The sequence below is a fragment of the Neoarius graeffei genome, chromosome 14 (assembly GCF_027579695.1).
Source record: "Neoarius graeffei isolate fNeoGra1 chromosome 14, fNeoGra1.pri, whole genome shotgun sequence".
NCBI classification, from domain to species: Eukaryota; Metazoa; Chordata; class Actinopteri; order Siluriformes; family Ariidae; genus Neoarius; species Neoarius graeffei.
The window spans coordinates 56,413,531-56,434,385 of NC_083582.1; the positions used below are offsets into that span (position 1 = coordinate 56,413,531).

The 20,855-nt window shown below is 41.2% G+C and overlaps 1 protein-coding gene across 3 annotated transcripts in view; it reads left to right on the forward strand.

Annotated features, from left to right (window-relative positions):
• Positions 1-20,855, forward strand: part of waca (WW domain containing adaptor with coiled-coil a) — a 61,136-nt gene that overhangs the window by 19,147 nt on the left and 21,134 nt on the right. For all 3 annotated transcript variants that reach the window (XM_060940084.1, XM_060940083.1, XM_060940085.1), the window contains 2 exons: positions 1,846-1,961; positions 7,723-7,847. In XM_060940084.1, the coding sequence (XP_060796067.1) occupies positions 1,846-1,961; positions 7,723-7,847 (241 nt within the window). The remainder of the gene's footprint in view (positions 1-1,845; positions 1,962-7,722; positions 7,848-20,855) is intronic.

The window sequence follows — 20,855 nt, forward strand, 5'->3', positions numbered from 1 at the left end:
TCAGTGTTCACAGTGAAAGCGAGTTTTACTACCCTGAGGAAGAAGAAATAAAAAACGTTTCAGGAGAAAGCTAAAAAAAACTCTAACTTGCTAACGCCGAGCAAAAACATGACTGAATCCTGAATGACTCCTGTTTGTATAAATGGGGACTACATGGGTGGCAAAATGTAGTTTTTTGTTTTTCCTCCTGCCATGGAAGTGCACTTGTATACTGAGAAGGAAGCAATTTGCATTACTGTCATGAAGGAGGATTCAAAATAGCATTAATTTTACATCATGGATCGAGATAGCGACAGTGTTCACAGCGAAAGCGAGTTTTACTACCCTGAGGGAGACAAAATAAAAGAAAACATTTCAAGAGAAAGCTAAAAACCTGTAACTTGCTAACAGTTTAATCTCATTAGTTAATGAGGCTCGTTTTGGACCATGTTATCCTAATACATATTACGTTAGGTAAAAACTTTAAACCAGTACAATCTCTTCTTCAAAGTTTCATCAAATGGCTTTATTTATGCAATATAAAGGTCATCATACTGTATAACTTTGGTCGAGCAAAAACACTGAGCAAAAACATGGCTGAAGCCTGAATGACTCAATTTTGTATAAATAGGGGACTGCATAGGCGGCAAAATGTAGTTTGTTTTTTTTTTCCTGCCATGGAAGTGCACTTGTACAGTATACTGAGGAGGAAGCAATTTGCATTGCATTACAGCCGTGAATGAAGATTCAAAATGGGGGCTCTGCTCAGTTTTCCCTTTCGGGTGCTCTCATTTTCTGTTAGAATTTGGTAAAGAAAAAAATAAATATATTATTTACCAGCTTAAGGTCGGTCCGTATGGTGAAATACTGTGACCTCGGCCTTGAATACTGACCTCGGCCCAGAGGGCCTCGCTCAGTACTTTCAAGACCTCGGTCACGGTATTTCACGATACGGACCTCCCAACTGGTAAATAACATGTATGGATTTTATTATTTTGAAAACCCACCAGCCAACTGATCTTGCACGTTTTAATTGTGCGACAGTAATGATGTAAATAACGACGCAGCGGAGTAGTGTCAAAGTGTTTTTATCCCCCTGGCGTGTAATACGGGAGGATAGAGCGATCTCTCCGTCTGTAAACATTTTAGTTTCTGGACCGTAACTCAAACTATTAGGAATTTTTTCACGAAACCTGACAGTTATGTTAAGTGACTAGAGGAGTTGTGCCTTTTGACATTTTGGGATTTCTGTGATTTTTATTTTTTCCGTATTTCCATGGCAACCAATTCAACTTAGAAAAATTTGTGGCTGGATGATATGTCGGCATCTGATGACTCTTGTTTTATTTTACCAGTGAGCTCACTATATAGTCCTCTATATAGAATTTCCTATATAGTGAGTAAGGAGAAATGAATGAGAGTGTTTTCAGATACAGGGGCTGTCTTTTGTGTATCCTCATCCATGTTGCAATGTATGGACTCGCAGGTCTGGCCTTCTCATTTCCCAGCCAAGCCTTAGCAGCAGGTTCAGTGGTATCTTCAAATATCGATTTGTCGTTTTAATGAATCTAAGTCATATTGTACCAGGTTCCATGTTGGTGTCAAATATCAAAACATTTCCTTAAACAATAGTATTGTAGCAGATCAAGTTTTATATTCTCACATTAAATTGTTGCCTTAAGGATTGAACATGCATCATATTGTGTTGAAGCTGAGGTCGATACTCTTATTACATGCAGGTATCTTTTTGACTATACCTGAAGTCGTGTCTCTAAAATAGCACTAACATTGGTCGTGTTTTTAAAAACTGTTTTAGTTGCCTTTCTGCTTAGTTTTAAAATGTTTTTTTTTTCTTCCTCTCCTCAGGCGTACGACCCTGCAGATGATTGGTCGGAGCACATCAGCTCTTCAGGGAAGAAGTACTACTACAATTGCAGAACAGAAGTGTCACAGTGGGAGAAGCCCAAAGAGTGGCTGGAGAGGTACATGTACACTTCTGCAAGTAGCATATCTTTCAGGTTCTACAGGAAGGCAGCTGCTGTTACTGTTTTTGGGTCGTTTGCTGCACGAGCTTGTGATTACTGATGTGGGATGGTGACTTGCGTACAATAGTGGTCGGTTTGAGATCTCATTGTGTTGGTGTGAAACCATGACATGGCACTGTTGCTTACCTAATGCATAGGACCTCTACTGAGCTTGAGGTACATTGAGTAAAGGTTTTTAGCCAAGTGTGCCTATAATTATTGCAAATGAAGAAAATGCTGAATGCAAATGTGCAGTCACGCTGTTGTGGCTGGATCCCAAATGATCATCTGTTGGGTATATAGTGCACTACAAAGGTTCTGCATCATTTTGGTTACATCTGTCAGTTCTCAATTGGTGTGCTGTAAGGCAAAGTGAAGTGTGCAGTGGCGTTTGGAGGAACCCAATGTGTGTTTATACAGGCATGAAATGGTGTTTTTTTTTTTTTTTAAGTACACCAAAGACACTACTACTTAATTTAAAATGTTTGTAGGTAATCACTTATTTCCAGCTTTTTTTTTTAAATCTAAATTTCCTTTAGTCCCATTCTTTGTTTGATTTCGAAAAATAAATTTAGCTCTGGGGCCATTATTAAAAAATGTTCTGTTTCCGGTCCACTGGCCGGGTGAGTGCTGTTTGTGCGGTTGAAATTTTTTTTTTTAATGCCGGTTTTTCGACATTTTTTTCGGGTTCGTAAATCTAAATTGAACTTGACATTTACGCATTCCCAGGGCTTTCCACTAAGGCTTATACTAGCCAGCCATGACAAATAAGTAGCCAGCCGGGGGGGGGAGTAAACACAAAATAAACAGTTCCCAGGATTAAATGTATTTTCCACAGACTATTTATTCACTTTACTCAAATACAAAGTAAAATGGCAGTAAATCTTCTTTCTTTTCTTGCATATTGCATCATGAGGCGTTCCTGGCTTGTAAATCTCTTATTTTCGGTGCATGACACATTCACGCAGCTGAGCATGCTATGAATTAACAACGACAACGGTCTGCAGTGGCGGCTACACAAACACTCAGCGAACATTTCTCCATTTGTGTATGAAAATACACTCCAACCACTCAGTTTGGGTTCACCAACGGTGTCTTTTGATGCCAGCACGTAATTGAACGAGAGAAGACTGGTTTACCGGAGACAAAATAAACGTTATCTCTGCTTCTGTTCCCTCCAACACACTACTGCCTCCGCCGAGTGCGCGCGCACTCTGAACTGAATCAGCTCTGCGCATGCGCCGTGCGGCACAAAAAAATGGCAGCCACCATGAAGGAAGGAGAGCCGGAGTTTTCAAACATTTGCTTAAGTGTGAAATCGCAAAATGGTATTCTAGCGAACAACAAAATAGTAAAGATTCAGAAAAACAAATCATTCAGTGATCATTTTAATAGTGTAATTTTATCCGAACTAGGCCTAACGGTCGATTTAGAACTACAAAAAGTCCGTCTGTCGGACATTTTAATTTAAAATGCTAACTTAGTTTTTGTACAAGTTTCAGTTGATTAAACTGTCATTTTATTAAATGTGTCTGCTTTTGTAATAAAGTACTGAAAGAAAAAGCAAACACAACACTGCGATTTCTTATCCATCCATATATAAAAAAAAAAATATCCCTCCCTCCCGACTGAAATTTTTTTTTTGCTCACCCGGTGGACAGGAAACGGATTTTTTTTTTTTTTTAAGGATGGCCTGGTGAGAAGATTCTCATCATGACCAGAACTTTTGATGTACTTTAGCCTAAAAATAGGTTGAAAACATCTATGCTACGTAGTGAGCATGTATAGCGATTCTGCTTAAAAGATGATGGTTTTTTCATGGATTCTGGCTACAATTAGTGATGGCATCAAACTAAATATCATGTATATTCATAAATTGACAAAAGTGGGATTAGGAGTCCTAAGTTAGCAGAAACAGCAATGCACAAACATTCTAATGATTAATAATTGTTTGTTGCACTTGTTTGCCAGGTTCTCTCTCTCTCTCTAATCAAATATGCCATGCACTGAGAGGCTCTGGTTGAAATTATGGATTCTCTGAGGTGACTGCCGTAGTACTGTTTTGTGAGGGGTGCAGCCCCACAGAAAAGAGTACGATGCCAGTTACAGACGAGAATCCATAATTACTGGTGCCTTTCAGTGCATGGTATATTTGATGAGTGAGCGAGCGTGAACAAGCGCTAATGAGAATTACTGGTGCCTCTCAGTGCATGGTATCCCTTGTCAAAAAACTCCAAACTGAGTGTTAATGTTCGTCTATGACATTGAATCTCGGCATAAACTCTCTGGAGGCAGCCATGTTTGTTTACGTCAGTGCGATCATCAGCCTGCGCATGTGCAATGTACCATGCTATCACTTAAAAAAAAAAAATTTTAGAGCTGTTCATTTATTTTTAACCATGCTATTGCCCATCATGATGCATTGATCTACACACACAGAAATGCTTGCAGAGCCATAGATGTGACACAAGTCAGTTACTAAACTGTTATTTTTGGTATTTGAAAAAGAGACCAAGCAGTACATAACAATTACTGACTCATAAAATCAGCTGTTAAAACCCTTGATTTGTGTGGTTATTTTAATGTGTTCAGTTGAAAATCCCCTTGGCTGAAATGTTGGTTTTTGTTTCGATTGTATTAATGACTTCTATTTTTGTCTTTTTGTTAAAGACTTGAGTCGGCTGTGTACAACCCCGATTCCAAAAAAGTTGGGACAAAGTACAAATTGTAAATAAAAATGGAATGCAATGATGTGGAAGTTTCAAAATTCCATAATTTATTCAGAATAGAACATAGATGACATATCAAATGTTTAAACTGAGAAAATGTATCATTTAAAGAGAAAAATTAGGTGATTTTAAATTTCATGACAACACCACATCTCAAAAAAGTTGGGACAAGGCCATGTTTACCACTGTGAGACATCCCCTTTTCTCTTTACAACAGTCTGTAAATGTCTGGGGACTGAGGAGACAAGTTGCTCAAGTTTAGGGATAGGAATGTTAATCCATTCTTGTCTAATGTAGGATTCTAGTTGCTCAACTGTCTTAGGTCTTTTTTGTCGTATCTTCCATTTTATGATGCGCCAAATGTTTTCTATGGGTGAAAGATCTGGACTGCAGGCTGGCCAGTTCAGTACCCGGACCCTTCTTCTACGCAGCCATGATGCTGTAATTGATGCAGTATGTGGTTTGGCATTGTCATGTTGGAAAATGCAAGGTCTTCCCTGAAAGAGACGTCGTCTGGATGGGAGCATATGTTGCTCTAGAACCTGGATATACCTTTCAGCATTGATGGTGTCTTTCCAGATGTGTAAGCTGCCCATGCCACACGCACTAATGCAACCCCATACCATCAGAGATGCAGGCTTCTGAACTGAGCGCTGATAACAACTTGGGTCGTCCTTCTCCTCTTTAGTCCAAATGACACGGCGTCCCTGATTTCCATAAAGAACTTCAAAGTTTGATTCGTCTGACCACAGCACAGTTTTCCACTTTGCCACAGTCCATTTTAAATGAGCCTTGGCCCAGAGAAGACGTCTGCGCTTCTGGATCATGTTTAGATACAGCTTCTTTGAACCATAGAGTTTTAGCTGGCAACAGCGTATGGCACGGTGAATTGTGTTCAAAGATAATGTTCTCTGGAAATATTCCTGAGCCCATTTTGTGATTTCCAATACAGAAGCATGCCTGTATGTGATGCAGTGCCGTCTAAGGGCCCGAAGATCACGGGCACCCAGTATGGTTTTCCGGCCTTGACCCTTACGCACAGAGATTTTTCCAGATTCTCTGAATCTTTTGATGATGATATGCACTGTAGATGATATGTTCAAACTCTTTGCAATTTTACACTGTCGAACTCCTTCCTGATATTGCTCCACTATTTGTCGGCGCAGAATTAGGGGGATTGGTGATCCTCTTCCCATCTTTACTTCTGAGAGCCGCTGCCACTCCAAGATGCTCTTTTTATACCCAGTCATGTTAATGACCTATTGCCAATTGACCTAATGAGTTGCAATTTGGTCCTCCAGCTGTTCCTTTTTTGTACCTTTAACTTTTCCAGCCTCTTATTGCCCCTGTCCCAACTTTTTTGAGATGTGTTGCTGTCATGAAATTTCAAATGAGCAAATATTTGACATGAAATTTCAAAATGTCTCACTTTCGACATTTGATATGTTGTCTATGTTCTATTGTGAATACAATATCAGTTTTTGAGATTTGTAAATCATTGCATTCCATTTTTATTTACAATTTATTTGTCCCAACTTTTTTGGTATCGGGGTTGTGTGTGTGTGTGTGTGTGTGTGTGTGTGTGTGTGTGTGTGTGTGTGTGTGTGTGTGTGTGTGTGTGTGTATGGCTCTTTCCCAAAATGCTATAAATCCATTTTGATTGTTTTCAGAAAAATGCCATTTATTTACCCAGACCCATGAATTTTGCAAATATTTTAATTTATCCTGTTGTAATAGTTGGTTCAGTCTGAACATTTTCAACAATAATTGACAAATCTAACAACAATGTTATTGATTATAAATCCAAAGTTTATATTTTTTTTTCAAAACGATATAAATCCACTCATCCTTTTTTCAAAATGCTATAAATCCATTCATTTTTTCTGTCTTTTTGTTTTTAAAGCAAGAGAACATGCTGTAGATATATAATATCAGGAACTTTCATCATACAATTTATAATAAAATCAAATAAATTATATAAACACTTAAATAACATTTCATTCATTTATGTTTGCTCTCGTTCATGGTTATCTTTGTTTAAACGACGTCTTCTACCACCTCGTGTAGGTCTCACAGGTTCTTCAGAACCATCAAAAGTATTCACAACCACCATTTGCAAAAGTTATTTGTGCTCAAGAAGCTACACAAGCAAACAAAACTCCTTGCTTCAGGGCGCCGTCATGTGGGATAGTGTAGAACGCTGACTGAACTCTGATTGGTCTAGAGGAAATGTCGTACTCGGCCAAAAAACAGGTGTAGCGCCTATCGCGTTTTGGAGAGAAACTACAGTTTGCAGCACATGTAAACAAGGAAACATAGCGATTTGGCATGAAACATTAGTGGAGCAGTGAATAGGCTCAGTACACAGCAGAATAGTGCGACAAACTCGTGTTTTTTAAATTTGGAGTTTATATTACACACACACACAAAATGTGTGTGTATGTGAAAAAAGATTTTTGGGGGTGAATGGGGCGTTTAGCATGGGCACTCGGTTACAGCAAGATGACCCCCCTCCCCTTTAATTTATTTAATTTTATTTATTATATGCCCCCCGCTAACAAAGTTGGGGGGGGGGGGGGGTATAGGAATCACCCTGTCCGTCCATGTGTCTTGTAAGCACAACGCCTCCTAAATGGTTTGATGGAGTTTCATGAAACTTGACACAGTTGCGGTCTACCACCTGAAGATGTGCATGAAGGAAAATGGTCCCGGTCCAATATTTTAAAGGGGAGATAATTCAACTTATGTATGGCAATATATGACGACAGGCTTGTAAGCAGGGAGTATTCTATAGTGAGTTTACTCTCAGTTCTATTTTTTTTTTCCTTTTTCTCTTCAGTGGAAATGGACAGTGTGGAATTAGATTTCTTACTGCACTGACTGGTGAAAAATCATGATTATAGATCAGCTTGTCCCTCTTGACATCCATGTGATTATTGTTCCCGTCTCAAAAGCACTCACTCGCTCTTATGCATTCTCTCTCGTTACAGAGAACAGAGACAAAAAGAAGCAACTAAGATGGCAACAGCAACGGCGGTGGTCAATAGCTTCCCTAAAGACAGAGACTACAGACGTGAAGCGATGCAGGCTGCTCCCACCAGCTTCACCCCGACCAGTGAGTATCAGCCAGTGTCACACCTCTGTTCACAAAGCTTCTTTATTCTGAGCAGTGCTGTTGGTTTCAAGAAGCTACTGGTTTCATTTGTGAGTTGTGGTTGATGCACACACTGTAGAGGCGCTTGTGTTTTTAAGTATTTGCAGGTGTTCAGATTGTAAAAAAAAAAAATGCTCCTTGTGATTTTATTGATTGTGCTTGACATTCCAAAAGCCTGCATACATATAGTTGACAGAAAAATTGTAACCTGGACCGATGAGGTTTCTTCAGGCAGAACCCAGTGATGTAGGTAAACAATTTTGAAGCACGTGTGGTGCTCTGAGCAAGTGGCAGTTGTGGTAAAATTCTGTTTAGTACATGCTTGATTACTGCAGAACCGCTTCCCGTGTTGAGCAAGTTTAAAATTCTTTACTGCTGTAGGATTGTGCCGAGAAGTGGCAGAAATAACACTTGTGGTTGAACCCTTGGAGTCCAACAGATTGTGTCCAAATTCACATCCCTTTTTCTCACTTGAATTGCTCATGAAGTTTTCAGCGTAGTGAGGTACATCGTGTAAACCCATGAAACTGCACGACTTGAACTTTCCAATAGTGCTTGTTGATGCAATGAAGAGCTGGTGAGAAAAATAATTTTGAATTTGTCACATTTAACCCGAGTTGCAGTTTGCATCCATCTCCGCCTATTCATCTTGTTGCAATTACTCATGAACTTCTCACTGTATGGACGTGAAACACACCACAAGAAAAAGAGCAGAACTGGAGCTTTGTCATAATGCTAGTCATGTTTGTGCAGTATTTGTATATTACGTTGCAGGCATTTATCAGATGCTCTTATCTAGAGCCATGTACAACGAACACGTGCACACCCAGTGCCTGGGGAGCAGTTAGGGGTTGGGTGCCTTGCTCAAGGGCACTTCAGCCATGGATTTTCTTGTCGGTCCAGGGATTCGAACCAGCAACCCTTTGCGCCCAAGGCTGCTTCTGTAACCTTTAGGCTATGGCTGTCACAATGTGTATTTGCCAATTGTATCCAAATTCAGATAACTTTTTCTCAGTTAAATTGCTCATGAAGTGTTCAGCACAGTGAGGTGTAGCTTGTATCTGATGAAATGACACAACTTGAATTTTCCAATGCTGCTAGTTGCTTGTCTGTGATAGTGCTGGCGAGAGAAATTATTTTGAATTTGTGTCAAATTTGAATCCTAGTTACAATCTTTTGGTATATACCGAAGTAATCATGCTACAAATACAGAGCAAACTTCTGTAAAGCAATGTCTTGACTAATTTCTTCACCCATTTTCACACTCCTGAGTCTCGGTTGAATAAGTCATGAAGTCCCTCTTGCTTCAGCAAGATACAGCATGTATGGCTAGCCCTTATAATGACCAAGAGAAGACCTTGAAAGTAAAGGCAGTGAAATTATGCTGAAAGTAGCCGAAGGTTCATTGGGTTAAACTGAGCTGCTGTCTTTGTATTTAGCTGCCAACTAGGCCGAATCCCATTTCACCCCTTGGACCAACCCCTTGGCCCTTCCCCTCCATTTTGCGTGTTCACGTGAAGGGGTAGGGGTATCCCAATCCCAGTTAACGCGGAGGGGAAGGGGTAGGGCTTCTGTACCCCTCCAAACGGAGATTTTCCTGGAGCTGACTCCGGATGAAGGGGTTTGAGTGATTTCCCACAATGCCATGCGGATTTCAGCGAGATTTCATGCGGATTTCAGAAAGATGGCGGTTCCCGCGGCGAAAGATTGTCATAAATGTATTTTCTCCATTATTTACGTGTTTTAAGTTGTTATCCAGAGGAAACACGCCGCTTGATTCGCTTTCGAGCTGAGAATGAGCAGCGATTTCTGAAATCCAAGCTGCTGCTAAAAAGCTTTGGGAGTGAGTATTGTTTTCGGTTGCTTGACTGCATACGTTTTGTTCTGTTATTCTCGCTTTTATTGTTTACATGAGTGTTCTGACACCTCATTCTGTCGGATGTGGTGCACAAAGCGCCAAAGATATCCCATTCAGTGGTGTTAGTTAACAAATCACACCCTGCCAGCAGAGATTTCTGTTCTGGCTCTGACTGTAGCGGCTGGTCGCAGCCAATGACGCATTTGGTCGCGTTTTGCTAACGTAAACGCTGACGGAGGTACGCGATGACGTATGCGATTGTTGAAGGGCTATCCCAATACGTAGGGGTTGAATTTCAAGCCCTATCCCTTGTAGCTCAGTTTCAAGGGGAAGGGCCAAGGGGTAGGGGGAGGGGGAGGGGTAGAAATTAGAATTGGGATTGAGCCTAAGTCTAGGGTGTACTAGTGGGTAATGAGCTGGTTGATCTAATATGCCGGCTGTAAATTTTATTTTTATTTTGGTCCATGTTAATCCTGAGTACTTCCTCCAGCAGTTCTAAGTACCATGAAAAAGTTCCTCTGGGCTGAAAGCGCGTGTTATCTTGCCTCCAGATTTTTATTGTTGATCGGCCATGAATCAAATTTGTGATGAGGAAACAAAACTATTGTCAAATGGATGGAAAAAGTTAACGTGTGTTCTAGGACTGCACAGGGTCTACTGTTAATAAAATGCTATTGCCAGTAAATCACTAGTTTAAATCACTTGATGTTCTGCATCAGATAATGGGACGTACATAGCCGTGTGTTCATCATGGTTTCCACGGAGTCTTAAAAAGTCTTAGTCTAAAATTTGATAATCCTAATTTAAGGCCTTAAAAAGTCTAAAATACGAGCATATTTTGCATTGTAGGTCTTAAATGTAATTTTGTGAAGTCTTAAATCCTTACGTCCAATTACCCCATTCGCTTTTTTTTTTGTTAAATGCATTGGTGATATTCATAATTAGTCATATAGGCAAGGCCTACTTAGTGTCAGTAGGCTACGCCGCAAACTACAAATGAGACACAGTGGAATCCGGCGTCTAGCCCGGTTGGCATGGTGATGCACAGGGCATGGTACGCGCGCATTTAGACAGTAGAGCCGAAAAGAAGCGAGGGAGATTGTCACGGTTTGTAGCAAAATGGGCAAATGCAAGTTTAACGACTGCTGGCTTGAACACAATGGTTTCGTAGACTGGTTAAAACGTGTACCAAACAATCCGTTTGAGGCGTACTGCACGTTGTGCAAAAGAACTCAAACTCAGCACCCTGGGTGTAAAGGCATTGGAATCGCATGCGAAAGTGGAGAAGCACCAGGCTGCCCATAAAAGTCTGCAACAATTGCATGCCATCACTCAATTTTGTTCACCGTTGTCAGGTCTAAGCACTTCTCAAGATGGTGCATCAGCTAACTCCGTGCGAACTGTAACGTTACAACACAAACCGTACGGAATCGAATGCCTCATCCTCAAGTGATTTGCGAGATATGGATGGATGGATGGATGGATGGATGGATGGATGACTTTATTCATCCCCAGAGGGAAATTAAATTGTCATAGCAGTCCGGACATTCTGGATTCTTATTGGGCAACTCCTCAGTGGTGGATCGGACTCGAGCCTGGCATGAACCGCTCCGACATGCTATAATGACACCAATCTATCACCAGCCAATCAGGAGACTTAATCAAACGCATCCCCCGCCCACTTGTGTCTGCGTCTGAGACGTTGAATTTCCACAGAAGGAGGGAAGAAGTTGACTGAGGTAAGACTAGGGTTGGGTATTGAAAGGGTTTCATTCGATACCGGTGCCAAATCGATACTTTCAAAACGGTGCCGGTTCCTAAACGGTATTTAAATCGGTACTTTCCAAAAAAAAAAAAGCAGCACCCACACAGAATTTGTAATGAAGCAATGACTTTTTATTCCTAAGGCAAAGTCCAAGGTCAGATTGAACAACAGATTACTTTAAATCCCTTAAATAATAAATAAAAAAGATAAAAGAAATCAAATTCACATTGTACTGTACTTCACAATTGTACACAACTGTACAATACATTAACTTATTCTAATGACCAGCAATGCCAGTGCACATGGAACAGGATAATGAAATGCCAAATGTTCCATGAAATGAAAGGCATAACTAGAAAGACCACAAAATATAAATTCATTTAAAATATCAATTAATTAATTTATTTATTTATTTTGAACATGCCACGTAATGCTGTTCTCATAAACTCCGCATTTAGGACTATCGTTATTCATATACTGAGCTGTTTTTTGCTACCGACTAAACAGCAACATTTCATAGGCTTATGCCGCTTTTCCACTACAAACGCGGCTGAGTCGAGCTGAACGGGGCTGTTGGAGTTGCATTTCGACTACAACCGCGCTGAACCGTGCTGGCTGGAAGTGGGTGGACACATTGGGTGGAGTTAGCGAAAGTGGGTGGACGTCAGGTGATGTCGTTAAGCAGCGCAAACAGTGACATCAGTGACAGTGGCGGAACAAGTCAGAGCCGGGCCGGGGGCGGGGCAAATGACCGGGCCCTTTATTAAAGCTTATCATAACATCATTTTAGGCTACAAAATGTCCGCAACTGCGGTGTTTACCAATTTCAACACTACCGGGTGCAACTATGTTATTTAGTACATCAAGTCCTTCAAACGAACATGTAACTCAGAAACAAAAAACATTAGGATACTGTGCATGGCTCATAATAAAACATCAATAGCCTATACTGCGCACATTATTTGAAGGGCATACGAATGAGCGCTCAGAGGTTGCAACGGTGACAGGAAGAGTCAGAAATAAAAGGAGGGCGGTGCAAACCTCACTGAATGCACTGTGTTTACCAATTTCAACACTACCGGGTGCAACTATGTTATTTAGTACATCAAGTCCTTCAAACGAACATGTAACTCAGAAACAAAAAACATTAGGATACTGTGCATGGCTCATAATAAAACATCAATAGCCTACTGCGCGCATTATTTGAAGGGCATACGACGAGCCTTGCGCTCCGCGAACTCGTCCACGATGCTCTGTATGTCACTGATTCAGTGAGCTTTTAAGCGGTAGTCTCACGACCTGAATAGTAAACAATAAACATGGAGGACATGGAGTCGTTAGTGTTGCTGGTCTTGGTGCTGTGGCTTGTTGTCACCGACAACGCCAACAGATACTGGCAAGAGCGTATAGATGAGGCGAGGCGCATAAGGCTTCAGAAATTCTCGTAATTCGTAATTATTCTCCTTCCGGGTTTGCGGTGTTTACAGATCCCAGCGCGCTCGCGGGGCGTGTGTGGGCATGTGAGGACACTCCTCCTCACCAATCAGTGCACAGGGGAGTGTCTGCTCACGCCCCCAACCTCACTCGGCACGGCTTGGCTCGCTTCAGCCCCACTCCAAAACGGTGCGAGTTTTAGGGGCTAAGCAGGGCTGAAACGAGCTGAGTCGTGCTGGTTTTTGGTAGTCGAAACGCGAGCCGTGTCGGGCTGAAGTGAGCTGAAGTGAGCTGAAAAAGGGTAGTGGAAAAGGGCCATTACAACCAGAGTTGAACGCATTTAATGCGATTGATTCGTTGTGCCTTCTTAACGTGTACAGCACTTGCTCATCAAATATGACTTACTGAACCTGTCAGCCTGACAAACGCATTTTCACACAAGCTGTGAGACTGCATCTGTGCTACTCGAAACATTTATGCCTACATTTAACAATAGGAGTTAGCATGCATCAATTGTTTAGCAGTGTTAAAAAATACTCACTTGAAGAGCAAATGCTGCTATTATCATCATCCAGTATGTCCACGCTAGCTGGGCTGGGAGCTCCATCGCTTGGGCTGGGCATAGGGACTCCCACGTTGGATGCTTCCGATGTACTTGCTATAGGGTCACGTTCACAGAGGCTGTCGGAGGCTGTGCAAGCTTCGGCCTTTAGATGGATTCCATGTGTGACCAAATGTTTCATTAAATTTGACGTGTTCCCGCTTTTGCACGAAAATGTCCTCAAACGTTTGTTGCACGTGGAAGTTTCAGCATCCTTTCTTGTAAAATGTAACCATACTTTGGAACGTTTTGTTTGAGACATCTTGACCTTTCTGCCTGCTGAATACGGTGCTGCTGTTAACAGTGAACACCAGAGGGCGCAGCTGTGTATTTTGTGGCACCGAAATTCATGTTGTATTTCGGACTGATTACTACCGTTGATGTTTGCCCCGGTGCCATACCTGTACCGAGTTTCGGTACCCAACCCTAGGCAAGACTGTGTGATAAATTAACGAACGAATAAGATAGGAATTTCAACATATAGGGCTTAAGTTTGTTACCGTTAAATAAGCATTGCTTGTACAGTAACGTTATGTCGTTACAACGTTGACCCACTTTTAACGTGCCGAGTACCGACTGTAGCCGGTAACAAATGCTAATTAGCTTGCTGTCAAGTTTTTCCTTTGTCAAGCTTTAAGCGTAAGGTCATGGATGTTACTACTGCTTGTTCCTGCCGTAATATGATACATGATATGTGCTGTTGTCTGTTCATAGCCACTTTTTTAATCTATGCAGTTAGCATTGTTTTGTTACTAGTATTGTATGTTTCTTTTTGCTGTTTAACCGAAGTGTAACTGCTGCCATCTTGACGAGCTCACCATCGCAAGAGATTTTATCTCATTGTTAAAAACAGAAAAATGCGGGGGCGTCGTGGCTCGGGTGGATGGGTTGCTGTGCCATGGGTCCGGGGGCCCGGGTTCGGTTCCGGCCCGAGGTCATTTCCCGATCCCTCCCCGTCTCTCTCTCTCTCTCTCTCTCTCTCTCTCCTGCTCGTTTCCTGTCTCTGCACTGTCCTGTCCAGTGGAGGTGAAAAAGCCCAAAAAAAATCTTGAAAAAAAAAACAGAAAAATGCAGGCATATTGTCCAAGGAGCATGCAAAGTGCAAAGACCTTAAATTGCTCTGTGTAAATTAGAAAATGGCACAACTTCCTCTGTAGCCGTCAACAGACAAGCACAGACTTGTCTTGAGTTTTGAGCCAATCACAACAGGGCAGCACTGTGGCCTGAGGTAAAACATGATAGTTTAAGTTTGTTTAAATTACAAAAATGAGTACACCCAATGACTGTCTCATATACTCTTCATATACAATTTTTTTTTTTTTGTGCAGCATAAGTCTTAAATTTAACCTGTTATGGTCTTAAAAAGGTCTTAAATTGAACTTGTTCAAGCCTGCAGAAACCCTGGTTCATGAATGTTATGAATAATGTGGTTAGCAAAAATGCTCCCTTTTAAAGGGGGAAACGAGCACTTTTTTTTAAAAAAAATATATTTTGGGTATGGATTTTATGCTAGTCTAATTTTTTAAAAATGCATTGTTGTGCATTTTAACGGTTTGTACACTGCCCGGCACACGTTTCATTGGGCCGCCTTTAGCTTTGATTTTGGTGTGCCTTTGCCGTGGCATAGTTTCGACAACCTTATGCAATATAACATTTTATTTCCTGCCAGAGTTGCATTAACTTTTTGCTGAGATCTTGTATTGACATGAGAGTTGAATCACTCCGTAAAGTCTTCTCCAGCACATTCCACAGACTTTAAATCGGTTTAAGGACAGGACTCCATGGTCGTTAATTCATGTGTGGTGGTGGAGATTCCTCATGCTTCCCGAACCACTGTTTCACAATTTGAGCCGGATGAATCCTGGCATTGTCATCCTAGAATATACCTGTGCCACCAGGGAAGAAAAAAAATCCATTGATGTAATAACCTGGTCTTTCTGTACAGTCAGGTAGTCGGCTGAGTTTTTATTGCCACATGATGTTGCTGAGACTAAACTTGACCAACTGAAGCAACTCCAGATCATATCACTGCCTCCAGAGGCTTGTACAGCGGCCACTGTGCCTAATGGTACATCAAGTCATACGCTACACTTCTTACCCTGACATGCGTATTGTTCTGGAATAGAGTAGCTCTGGACTCAGACCACATGACCTTTTTCCATTGCTCCAGAACCCAATCTTTATGCTTCTTAGTAAACTGAAGCCTTATCTTCTGATTAGCAGTGTTGCCAGATTCTGCTGACATTTTCCAGCCCAAAATATGTTCAAAACCAGCCAAAATGCACTTAAAACCGCCCAAAATGTAAATTGTACTTGATGCCTATCTTGTAAAGTAAAAATATGCAGCTAAAGACCAGTATACTATTTGTAAATCGAACAACAATGCAAACAACTTCTAAATGGCAACATGAGACCGTCAGTGCTGGAGGCGAAAAATCTGCTGTCTGGTGCTCGGCTCCGTGTGGCTGAATCAGATTATAACTCTGCAATCTGCTGTGTTCTGAATCCTACATGCACCAGTAGGTGGCGCACACGCAGAATATTATGCAGGCTATGTTAGGCTACGATGCATATCTAACATCTGCATTGCTGAGGTTATTTTTTACTTGTCTTTTATTTATTTATCTTTTTATTTATCCTGTTTGTTTTATTAATTTATAGGCCTAGTTATTCTGCGTAACTTATTTTTGTCTACATCCATGTATTTTCTTCATCTGTTATCCTGATTTTTGTGGATTTGTTAGATTGTACCTGTTTTATATTAGCCTGGCAAGCCAGACTAAATGTGAATATTTAGTCTGGCCTCGATCCGTAGACATTTCCGACGCGGGTAGGAGGAACAAACCGCTGTCTTTCAAACGGTCTCTGTGCGTATAGGCCAACGCTCTGACCAATCAGTGCAACAGTGACTGTGACATAGTCAGAGCGACAGAAAGCAGTGGGGGAGGCCTTGAAATAAATAATTTTTCAAAATGCGTATTAATTAATAAACAGGTTCTAGATATTAAGAAGTTTGGAGATAATGACCACAAGTTTGGAGTCTGTACCACATACACATTTTTTCCAAGTGTTTTTCAAGGGTTTGCTTAAACTGTTTGAGAGTTTTTATTTAGTGGTGTTTGGTGAAATAATTTCCCTTAAATTTAAAATAACGGGAAAATAAGAAACAATCAAAAAGTAATGTTTCAAAGCTGTTTATTAATTCTTCGTACTGCACAAACTAGCCCCATCCTTTTGGCTACGAGCGGAGCCAGCTGGTAGATCAGACTTTTGCCATAGCCGGTCGGCAAAACAGCGAAAACGTCCTTCTTGAAAAGGAATGAGCGGAGAGCCTCTTCCTGGTCATGTTTCAACGAAAACTCCAAGTCTAATTCTTCTAAAACTGATTCCAAAGCGGAGTCAAATGCGCGCTGTTCACTAGCTTGCAGCCATCTTTCCTGTTGCGCTTTCTCCAGCGTCGCGCAGCTTTGTCGTCACTCCTGCAAAAGCCCGCCCAAAGAATCCAAACAAAAACCTTGCGTTGTGATTTGCGGGCACGATTTGATGCCCGGGGTGTTTTTGTTTATATGGTGCGAGGCTAGACCCATTTGCTAGGCAAAAAATATTTTTGGCCGCTAGGCGGTTGGGTCTAGTTTACTAGGCTAGTTTTATATCTCATCTCATTATCTCTAGCTGCTTTATCCTGTTCTACAGGGTCGCAGGCAAGCTGGAACCTATCCCAGCTGACTACGGGCGAAAGGCGGGGTACACCCTGGACAAGTCGCCAGGTCATCACAGGGCTGACACATAGACAACCATTCACACCCACATTCACACCTACGGTCAATTTAGAGTCACCAGTTAACCTAACCTGCATGTCTTTGGACTGTGGGGGGAAACCCACGCGGACACGGGGAGAACATGCAAACTCCACACAGAAAGGCCCTCGCCAGCCACGGGGCTCGAACCCGGACCTTCTTGCTGTGAGGCGACAGCGCTAACCACTACACCACCGTGCCGCCCACCTGTTTTATATACTTCAATTAAAAAAAAAAGTTAGGCTACGATGCATGGCTGAATGTAACATGAGAAGAGAAAATGGAGAATGGATTGCGTCATTCTTATTTACTAGTTTGAGTTCAGTTTCTGCACTACATTACACACATTCACATTAGTCTTACAGTTACATCGGATGCCCACGATCTCTGATTGGGTCACAGAAGTGTTTAATTTGGATTGGATGTAGACTAGTGGACGTAGATAGTACATAGAATGTGCTGCATCAAAGTCCTTCGAAGGCTATATAAGTGTCTCTGGCTGCATTCTCACACAGAACGTTGGTGCGAAATATTTATAAACATCTGATAAAAACCCGCCGAACTAACGTCAACCTGCCCAATTTTTATCAACCAGCCCAAGCCATTTTTTGCCCGCAAAGTAGAATTCAAAACTGCCCAACTGGGCGGGAAACTGCCCAATCTGGCAACACTGCTGATTAGCCTCACAAATAGGGTCTCCTTTTTTTTTTTTTTTTTTTATATTTTTTCCCTCCTTCTTCTGGCTACACAGTTGTCGAGTCTCAATCCTGAGAGCTGTCGTTGCATTGTGCATGTGGAAGCTTGTATATGAGCGATCTCTGGTCATGGTCAGTCAGGATTTTTCTTTTTTCTGACCACATTTCTCTGAAATTATTCACCACTATCCATCCAGGTTTTAATAATGTGGTGTACAGTTCTTAACCCAGTTCCAGTAACTTAAGCAATCTCCTTAATTGTTTTCTTTGCATAATGCAGGCCAATAATTTGTCCCTTCTGAAACACACATTTTTTCCACAACCACAGGATACGTCATCGCACACGGTAATGAGAAGCTGCTCACTGCATTACTTAGGGTTAAGATTTGTTGCCAGCTGAAACGCATCACTGCAGTAATTATCCAATCAAAGGCTCTTAACTATTTACTTATTTAAATCCAAATGGTGACTTTTTTTTTTGGGGGCCATGTAGTGTCGTTAAGATTCAATGTTGAACATCTGAAAGATTAGTTTGTTCCTGTTATCACTCATCACTGCCATAAACAGTTAATCCATTGTTATCTGCTTTTCTTTCAAAAAAAAAAACCAAAACCCACAGCCCAATATTTTACCATGAAACAGGAAGGCACCAACACCTAACCTGAAGACTTTCCCGAACTGGAGAACTTTGCAAAGTGCTGAAACCTGAAAATTCTCTTGTTTAAAGGGCTGATGACACGAACATGACTCTATGCAATTTCTTAAATAAACTATACAACATGGCAAACATGTTAGATTTCTGTTATAATTACGTGAAAAGAAGCTGTTGTTACGCGAATATCCAACTTTTAATTGCACAGCGCAAGAAAACTGGGTCCGTGGCTCGCGGCCATGTTGTGACGTCAGCGGAAGAACACGCTGCGGTTCACTGGCTGTTCTACTCAATGGAAATGGCGCATGAAAACGCCGGTGAACTCTCTAGTGCTAGCTCTTCAACAACCAAATACTGGTACTTTAAGCAGTGATCATGATGGCATGATTTTATCTGATTTTAAATAAATGAGATTGATAATAATGTGAATGTTCACAACTAGTACATACAAACTCTACAGCTTCTGATTCAGCAGCTGCGTCATACTCCGCAAAAACATCAGCAAGAACCTACAATATAAATGGAAATGCAATACACTAAGCTCAAATGACTTTTGGAAAGTATAATTTCTAAATTTTTTTCTACATATTCTTGAAGTCGGTCATCGGGGTACTTGCTACCGTTCCCTAACAACGCATGGCAAAGGGTAAAGTGTAGTGTTGCTACGAGTACTTGCTAAAGCCTCCGGTGGAAGATCCTCGATGTGCTGATAAGACATACAGTTCTATAGAACACACAAGTGTCACGATAATCACAAAACGGATGCAAATTGTTAAAATACCTCATTTTTAAGCAATCATGTTTTGATCTCTTCCGAATAGAATCTATGATAGCCTACCCTCTTTACCCTTTGCCTCTCGTTGCTAGGCGGCAGTTACATGAAAACCGCAAGCTTTCACAAGCAAATACATGACTGATATCATGCCGACTTTATGATTACATTTATGATTATCATGAATGTGTACTCTATGAGCGCTCTGGAGCGAGTCACTTCCAAGATGGCCGCGCAGACCGCATGGTTACTATTTTTAGCATCATGTCGGAGCACTCTATAGCTCTACGTACCTTTTTATCTTATGTCGTTTCTCAACACATGTTCTGACAGGGGGACTGTGTTTGGAGGAGTCGCCTTGTCCCAGGCGACTGCTGGATCCAGCATAGCTACTAGTAGACCCCCTCCGGAATACTGTAGGCACTGCTGATGGTAACAACACACGTTTGTGCTGAACTGAACACCCAAGAGATTCTTTTAAGCTGGGAAGGGTGTCAAAACAATCCAAATCGAAGTGTTCAGAGCACAGGACGGATGTTGGTGAGGGCTCCCACTTGTCACGAGTGCGCCTGACTTGCCTCACCCACTTCGCATGCAGCTCGGGATCTCTGGGAAACTTGAATAAACTTGCCCCATCCTTGTGGGTTTTGGAGCAAAAGCCGGCAACACAACGCGAAGGCATAATAACTAATAAAAAAAAAAAAAATATATATATATATATATATATATATATATATATATATATATATATATATATATATAAATAAAATAATGTATAATAAAAATACTAATAATGATAAACTGAACACCTGCCGCATCAACAGCAAACTGGTAAGTTAGGAGGAAGGTTCTTTCGCTGACGTCATATAGCTCCTCCTCCTCTTTCGTCTCCTGGGTGCTGCAGCCCCATCAAATTTGCCCAAATAGCCGCGTTTTTTATCATAACTTGTAAAATAGGCGCCTTCGTGAATTAATATATGGATCATCGGGAATTACTTTTTGTTATAAAACATCGCCAAAGATGTCAAAAACGTGTCATCAGCACTTTAAATGTGTGCTAACATCAGTGATATTTTTGTTAAGCAAAATGCTTGGGCACCTTCATCATACCAGTGTGTCTATTAGCTGTTAATGTTGAAACGTTTATATTAATATGCTGCTTTTAATCCGTTGCTTGCTACAGCCATAACTGTCAAAGCTGTGCAGTTGTACTAAAATATTGCTCACCACCTGACCAATCAGATTTGAGAATTTAACTGTGCTGTGGTATAAATTAATATAATGTTTTCCTCCTTCCCCCCCAAAAAAACCTGGTTTCTAAATAGTTGTTTACTTTTTGTGGAAAAAGTTATTTTTACATGAGATTTGTTTGCTTACAGACATTGTTGAGGGCCA